Source organism: Limulus polyphemus, unplaced genomic scaffold (genome assembly GCF_000517525.1).
Source record: "Limulus polyphemus unplaced genomic scaffold, Limulus_polyphemus-2.1.2 Scaffold3164, whole genome shotgun sequence".
NCBI classification, from domain to species: Eukaryota; Metazoa; Arthropoda; class Merostomata; order Xiphosura; family Limulidae; genus Limulus; species Limulus polyphemus.
Genome location: NW_013668774.1, coordinates 66,475 through 74,923, shown reverse-complemented (window position 1 = coordinate 74,923; position 8,449 = coordinate 66,475). Strand labels below are relative to the sequence as shown.

Here is an 8,449-nt window from a genome sequence, read left to right as displayed (position 1 = left end):
ACTGAGAGTGAGTAAATAATTAGTAATGTAACAAACCTTACTCTAATGGAAAGATCTTCATACTGAGACAAACTTGTTATCTTGTACAAGGTACTGAGAGTGAGTAAATAATTAGTAATGTAACGAACCTTACACAAATGGAAAGATCTTCTTCATACTGAGACAAACTTGTTATCATGTACAAGTTACTGAGAGTGAGTAAATAATTAGTAATGTAACGAACCTTACTCTAATGGAAAGATCTTCTTCATACTGAGACAAACTTGTTATCATGTACAAGTTACTGAGAGTGAGTAAATAGTTACTAATGTAACGAACCTTACTCTAATGGAAAGATCTTCTTCATACTGAGACAAACTTGTTATCATGTACAAGGTACTGAGAGTGAGTAAATAGTTACTAATGTAACGAACCTTAGTCTAATGGAAAGATCTTCTTCATATTGAGACAAACTTGTTATCATGTACAAGGTACTGAGAGTGAGTAAATAATTAGTAATGTAACGAACCTTAGCCTAATGGAAAGATCTTCTTCATAATGAGACAAACTTGTTATCATGTACAAGTTATTGAGAGTGAGTAAATAGTTACTAATGTAACGAACCTTACTCTAATGGAAAGATCTTCTTCATACTGAGACAAACTTGTTATCATGTACAAGGTACTGAGAGTGAGTAAATAGTTACTAATGTAACGAACCTTACTCTAATGGAAAGATCTTCTTCATACTGAGACAAACTTGTTATCGTGTACAAGGTACTGAGAGTGAGTAAATAGTTACTAATGTAACGAACCTTACTCTAATGGAAAGATCTTCTTCATACTGAGACAAACTTGTTATCATGTACAAGGTACCAGCTGAGATTGTTGGTCTGTAATTGTACTTCAATAACCCAAAGCGTTTGTTGTTCACGTTGTGTCGTTATTAGTATTATAATTACTACATTTATTCACTGAATGCTTACCTCTACCCAAAATATAACACTCTAGTGTTTGTTGTTCTCGTTTTATAAGCAACGACTTGTGTTATCGTTTTTTTTTTATTATAATGAGAAAGTTTACGTAATAAATGTGTCCCTTTGCTTGTCAAGCTTAGTTATAACAGCATAGTCAACTAAAATGTTCAACTTGATAAATATAAATTAATCCTTCTATGTGATCTTCTATTGAAAATAATTAACGTCAATTATCATTCTGTTTAATTTTTAAATATGTGTTACATTAATAAACTATTTTTTATTATGCTTTTACACACTTCAAAAGCTTGAAGGTTTAAAAGTTTCATAAGTAACGTTTTATCACGTGCCTATAGTTAGCTATTGAAGGTTTCCTGCTATATATGTTATACAAGTTTTTATAATATTATAAAAATCTACGTAAACAGTGATTTGCTATACAATGTTAGGAAAATCAAATTCTTTTCATTAAAAAAAATCTTAATTACTTTTTATTGCTTTTTTCTTTACGTTTTTTTTTCATTCTGTGTCTACCGTAAGTTTCATTATAAAAATATAGTTTGTGGCTATAAGATTATACGCTCTAGATACTTGTTTACTCTATTGTTATAATTATAATTGGTTCACGTGCTTTGAGCATGATAAGTAGCGTTTAAGTCCACATAGCTACATCTAATTATTTAGACGTAACGTTCTTTATGTCTTTATCAAAGTAAAAGCTTGGTCTTTAACGACTTGTTATTTTGAGGTATATATTCCTTCTTAAGGATAATACATTCCAAATACTTACCAGAGCTGTTAAGAGATAGAGGGCATTATTTATATTCTGCTGAGTATAACAATAACCAAATATTGCTGGTCTTTTTAATTCTTTTTATCACGTGTTACTCACATAAGTATTTCTTAAGTTTTAATTCAACGACATTTTACAATAAACAAAAAAATATATACTACAACAATCGTCACCAGAAGCAAGTATAGTAATAATAATTAATACATTGAGTGTCAAAAGTTAGGAATTAACAAGCAGTTTTATCATTAAGTGGCAACAATGTGTAGAATATCATAATTAATACATTGAGTGTCAAAAGTTAGGAATTAACAAGCAGTTTTATTATTAAGTAGCAACAATGTGTAGAATACAATAAATAATACAATGAGTGTCAAAGTTAAGAATTAACAAGTAGTTTTATCATTAAGTGGCAACAATGTGTAGAATATCATAATTAATACATTGAGTGTCAAAAGTTAGGAATTAACAAGCAGTTTTATTATTAAGTAGCAACAATGTGTAGAATACTGTAATCAATGTTATAAGTGTTTCCATTGGCAGTGCGTGAACTGCTTATTCATATCTGAAACATCGTATTATTCATTAGTTGAATAATTTTGGCACGCCATGTAGAAATTATGGTATGTAGCTTTTTAAATGAGTTACATTGAAGTGTAGTTCAACGCAGAAATCAATTCAAGAGGGAGAGACTAACGAAATCCCTTATCCGTTTTGGCTTTTAGGAATCACCTTTTGAATTTTGTTTTATTTTTGCAGCAGAAACAGGTGAATCTTCGGGCTTGGGTTTTTGTGGCTGGATTCTCACTGCCCTGTCGTTCATCTTGTTCTTAGCGACATTACCTTTATCCCTCTTCATATGTATCAAGGTAAGAAGTAACAGAAAATTACCTTTCAAGTCTGATGTTAAAAATGATCATGCCATATGTCGGCTGTTTTATATCTGAGCTGAAACTAAAAGTAAAAACAAGCGGATGATTATTATAAAACAGACAGTGAAGTGATATCTTAATATTATCCACTGTAAGAAGTATGGCTTAATGACTAGTTAATGTATAATCCCCGTGGCATCTAATAAAAAAAATGGCAAAGCAAAATAAATGATTTTAAGTAGGAAAAAAAACTCACTACACTGTAGAATAAAAACAAATAAATAAATAGATTAATAAACATTTAAAGTTATCTTCTGCCGAGCACATCCCCCCCCCAAAAAAAAACACTTTCTATCAACATGAAACTTAACGTTTTTGTTGGTTAAAATTAGCGTTTTGCTCTAAAACAAAAACAAATAAATAAATAGATTAATAAACATTTAAAGTTATCTTCTGCCGAGCACATCCCCCCCCCAAAAAAAACACTTTCTATCAACATGAAACTTAACGTTTTTTGTTGGTTAAAATTAGCGTTTTGCTCTAAAACAAACAATCAGTACACTGTGGTTCACTTACATGCGCGTATGAAGTATGACATAAAAAAGTGATAGCTATTACAAAAAAGAATAAAACTAGCTGTCTTTCTTCAACGAAATTAATGGTGTAGATTAATTAATATAGCTTGACTATTTCTAGTTACTGTTCGTAACCTTTCGTGTTAGCTTGATCGTTTTTAGTTACTGTTCTTAACCTTCCGTGTTAGCTTGATCGTTTTTAGTTACTGTTCTTAACCTTTCGTGTTAGCTTGATTGTTTTTAGTTACTATTCTTAACCTTTCGTGTTAGGCCGATCGTTTTTAGTTACTGTTCTTAACATTTCGTGTTCGTGTTTATTCACAGTTTTGAGTTAGCTGGCTATTGTTTTCAAGTCTGTTGTATCATGCACTTCAATGTGACTTTTTTATTTGTGAATGTTTCTAGTACGTGAAGCATATGTTCTTTTCCCACGTTGATTCGATAGAGGCCTCTGTAACTATGAGGGTCGAAGAAGTTCCACTGTACAATGATAATTGTTTGTGTGGTTGAAAGAGTATTTCTATAGTTAATAATTTACAGACTTTAATAAATATTCACAACCGAAGTTTCTTTATACGACAAGAGTCATTGTGTTTCAGTTTACCGGTAACTTCCTCTCCTCTCAGAGAAACAATTTTCACACCAAGCATCTCTGAATTACATATCTTCTTTTTTGCTCTCTTTGGTCTACTGTTTAACCACCCGTTAACTCTGTTTGGAAGTAGCTATTTTAAATATTAGCGAAATATTAAAAAAAAAACATTATCAAAATTTTTTTTCTCCCTTCTCACACTTTTAACATCAGCTCACCGGTGCTGGGTTTCTTATTTAGTTCGGTTGGTGCTAAGTTCTTTATGGCTAATGTTTCTTTTAACCTTAGCCATTGCTCATTTTCAGCCTTACCGATAATTTAGAATTGTTCAATTTTTATATTTACATTCACGCATTGTTCTTTATGTCGGAAACTGTTTGAGAATTTTGTATACCTTGCCACACCATATTCTTTAACTCGATCACTAAGCCTCCTCACCGTGCCCCCCAGTGGCACAGTGCGTGTCATGTCTGCGGACTTACAACGCTAGAAACCGGGTTTCGATACCCGTGGTTGGAAGAGCATAGATAGCCCATTGTGTAGCTTTGTGCTTAACTACAAACACACAAACTCCTCACCGTCGTCCCTATATACGCACTATTACAAACAGAGCACCGATATCTGTAGACGACATGTGACCGGTCCGCTTTGTAACTTCTGTCTTTGAATACAAAATAATTCCTTATTCTGCATACCGGTTTAACTACCACACGTAGTTCAACTTGTGGGTACACGTTACAAAAAAAAGCTCTTTATATTCTGCTTGATTTTCAAAGCATGGGTTCCTGTAAATGGTTGTATCATAAACACGATCTTTTTTGAAACACTCTCTTACTCTTTTCTCTTCATCATGGGTGGCTGCTCTGTTGATATAATCGTTGAAAACCCGTGTAAATACATTAGCCATGAAGAACTTAGCACCTACCGAACTAAACAAGAAATCCGGTGAGTTGATGTTAAAACTGTGATAAGAGAGAAAAAATGTTACATGTTTGAAATTACCCTGTGTTAGTTATTTCAAACACGTACCATTTGTAGTTCAACTTCACGAGAAAACTTTAATTTCTGTTTTTTTTTGTTTGTTTTTTTGACAATATGATTTACTTCTGCGGAGTTGTCTATAACTGATATAAAAAAAGCATATTTTTTTGTTTTGTTTGACTTGTCTTGTCTAAAGTGTTCATAAGTTTTTGTCTTGTGATTTTTTTTTGTTATTCGCAGTCCCTTTAATAAAGTAAAAATAAAAATTGTTTAGCTGAGAAGAAATTTGGTCAACAATATCAAACTGTGAAACTTTGGTAAACGGAGAAAACGTTTCTCGGGGGGATTGTTAGGACTTATTACTATCACAAATAAAAGTTGGTTAAGAATATAATGATCTGTGCCAGTTTAAAGATCCATAAATAATAACATCTGGAGAAATGTTTGAACGTGTTTATAAAATGGAAAATGTTTACCATGAATCAAAATGAATTTTTAGAACATTTTCAAAATAATCTGTTTGACTTTTGAGTCTTCATACTTTGACATAAACCACCAGGAAGAGTACCTGCCAGTAAGAAAAAACAAGGGGAGTGTGGGGGGGTAATACAAGAAAACTGGCCTCTTCATACTTTGACATACACCACCAGGAAGAGTACCTGCCAGTAAGAAAAAAACAAGGGGAGTGTGGGGGGTAATACAAGAAAACTGGCCATATTTACAAAACTATTAAGATAATTTATGAATGTAGAAAGGTTTTGAACAAAAAAGCAGTTTTTACGATCACGTGATATGAATCTTTCTTTTCATTGGTGTTTTGCACCCCGAGTTACGACTATCTCATATCCAAGAGTACAGATCTATTATATCCGTGACCAAATTTTGTATGCTTAATAATGCAGACTTGATTTTCCCCAAAATATTTTTTTCAATGGGAGTGACTCCTTAAATTTACAGAAAAAAAAATAAAAATAAAAAATCTAGAATAGGCATATTATTAAGTGCTAGAGTCATTTACGGGGACTTTTGTAAATGCTATTTTTAACATTTTTCACTGGGCTTCCAATAGGTGGTGCAAGAGTATGAGCGCGCAGTTATATTTCGCTTGGGGCGTTTACTACATAGTGGCTCAAAAGGTCCAGGTAAGTGTATTATATGTTTCTCATAATGTATATATATATATATATATATAGAGAGAGAGAGAGTCCTAGAGTGATATTGTGACTAGTTCTTAAGTCTTACATTTAAATATAAACATTGTCATATCTGATGCTTTAATTATTACTAATGCCAGTTACTGGATAAACCTAAATATCTTAATTAATACTTAAAGAGTTAAACATGTTGTGTTAAAAATATGGCAATAATTAAGCTATAACAAAATCGTAAAACAATAAATTGTTTTATACTGTAACACATACAACATAATTATTTGCTTCAACACTCACTACTATAATCATTGGAATGCATTGTTTGTGCATATTGGGAATGAAAAAAAAAGAGTTAAATAATTTTACATGTGAATAAACAATATGCATCAGGTACATCCTACAACAGAGGTGAAAAACAAGAAACATTTCCAACCAACAATAATGTAAAATAGCTACAAGGAAAAACACATAAACAACGTGAGTCTCTGTAAGGATCACAGCCAACAATCCAGACAACAATAATGTAAAATAACTCCAAGGAAAAAACACATAAACAACAGGAGTTTCTGTAAGGATCACAGACAACAATAATGTAAAATAACTCCAAGGAAAAAACACATAAACAACAGGAGTTTCTGTAAGGATCACAGACAACAATAATGTAAAATAACTCCAAGGAAAAAACACATAAACAACAGGAGTTTCTGTAAGGATCACAGACAACAATAATGTAAAATAGCTGCAAGGAAAAACACATAAACAACAGGAGTTTCTGTAAGGATCACAGCCAACAATCCAGACAACAATAATGTAAAAATAGCTACAAGGAAAAAACACATAAACAACGTGAGTCTCTGTAAGGATCACAGCCAACAATCCAGACAACAATAATGTAAAATAACTCCAAGGAAACCACATAAACAACGTAAGTCTCTGTAAGGATCACAGCCAACAATCCAGACAACAATAATGTAAAATAGCTACAAGGAAAAAACACATAAACAACGTGAGTCTCTGTAAGGATCACAGCCAACAATCCAGAAACTATAATCATATAAACAAGGTTAGAAGGAGTGATATTCTAGTATGTCTTTGTTAAATATCATTCAGCGGAACATGCATTTTAAGTAAATTGAACTGAATTAGCTATTTAGACCTCCTCTGACTCTTTAAATATGTATTTCTGAATTATTTATGTACCGATTTGATTGAGAATCCATGACTTTGTTGGTTACAGGGACCTAAGTAGCGTACGAATTATACACACATAAATCAATAAAAAATGCTGTCGATATTGATTTTACTTTTACAAATCACGACAGGGGGCCACTATGATTTTGCTCAGAAAATGGGTGATTTCACCCACTTATTTTGGCTAGCTCTTTACAGTGACCGTTGTAATAGGGTCACAAACCATAAAGCTACTCAATGTGACGCAATACGTGAACGTCACCAGCAGAGAACGTGCTATAAAAACGTTTGAGGATTAAAAACATTAAACAAATACTTTATTTTAACTCTCTGCTCTTGCCTTTATCCATTTGTAGATTGGTAAATAACTCAAATCACATCTTTCTAAAGGTTTTTTTCGGTGTAAGTGGTACTGTGTTTTTGTTGTTGTCGTTTTTTTTTTTTCCTGTCAGACAAAGTAAACTTTCTCTCCCTAGAAGCCATAATAGTAAAAATCCAGAATCGAATCTACGAAAACTCTAAAGTTCAGGACTTTTGTGTGAAGATATCATATAAAGTGCGGGGGGAAAAAATCAGACTGGGCTTTTACTGCAAACGTCGAGTTCATAGATCGAACGTGTTGTATCAGAAAAACGATAAATATCATTTATATTCACTTACGTTTCTTCTCGAAATTATGTTGATCGTCGTGGATAAAGTGCGAAAAGACGTATTGAAACAGATAGTTACCTTAAGTATTTTTTTAACGTTATGTTTATGAAAATGTTGAAAGAAAGTTGTCTGAATGATTAGAATGAGAAAACTATGTTGTTGTTTTTTCTTTTTATTAACTTGAATCGTAATTTCTTTTTTAGGCACATTGTGCTACTATGTTAAAAGTAAAAAACATAAGAACCGACGGGTTTTTTTTTGTTTGTGTTTTGACGGGGAGCGGGAGCATAATGAAAGGTCAAACCTTTATCATTGATTACAGCCGACTAGTTTCGTTAACACAGATACCAGCATTAGGTCTGAATATAGACTAAGCTAACACTGTAGGCTCTAGCCCTGATAATGGTAATTCTGTTACCAAAAGTAGTTGGTTTTAACTAACAAAAAAAAACGTCGGATTTTGTGGGGGGGGGGGGTTCTCTTAATAACTTTAATCTTTTTGAAGTTACCAACATTGAGTTTAAAGTTTGTATTGAAAAACTAGAGAGTTGAATTCATTTTAAAAACAAAAAATAATACATAACCTATAACTCCAGAAAACAAAAGTAGTTTCATTCAAGCCAACGTTTCGCCGTAACGGCATCAGGGACAAACAAAACACTTGCTCAATGATTTTTGGCTAAACCAATTA

General features: G+C 32.4%; 1 protein-coding gene across 2 annotated transcripts in view; it reads left to right on the top strand.

Annotated features, from left to right (window-relative positions):
* The window catches only part of LOC106468789 (band 7 protein AGAP004871-like), a 67,166-nt gene that overhangs the window by 40,813 nt on the left and 17,904 nt on the right, over positions 1-8,449 (top strand). For both annotated transcript variants that reach the window (XM_022397151.1, XM_022397152.1), the window contains 2 exons: positions 2,505-2,614; positions 5,835-5,907. In XM_022397151.1, the coding sequence (XP_022252859.1) occupies positions 2,505-2,614; positions 5,835-5,907 (183 nt within the window). The remainder of the gene's footprint in view (positions 1-2,504; positions 2,615-5,834; positions 5,908-8,449) is intronic.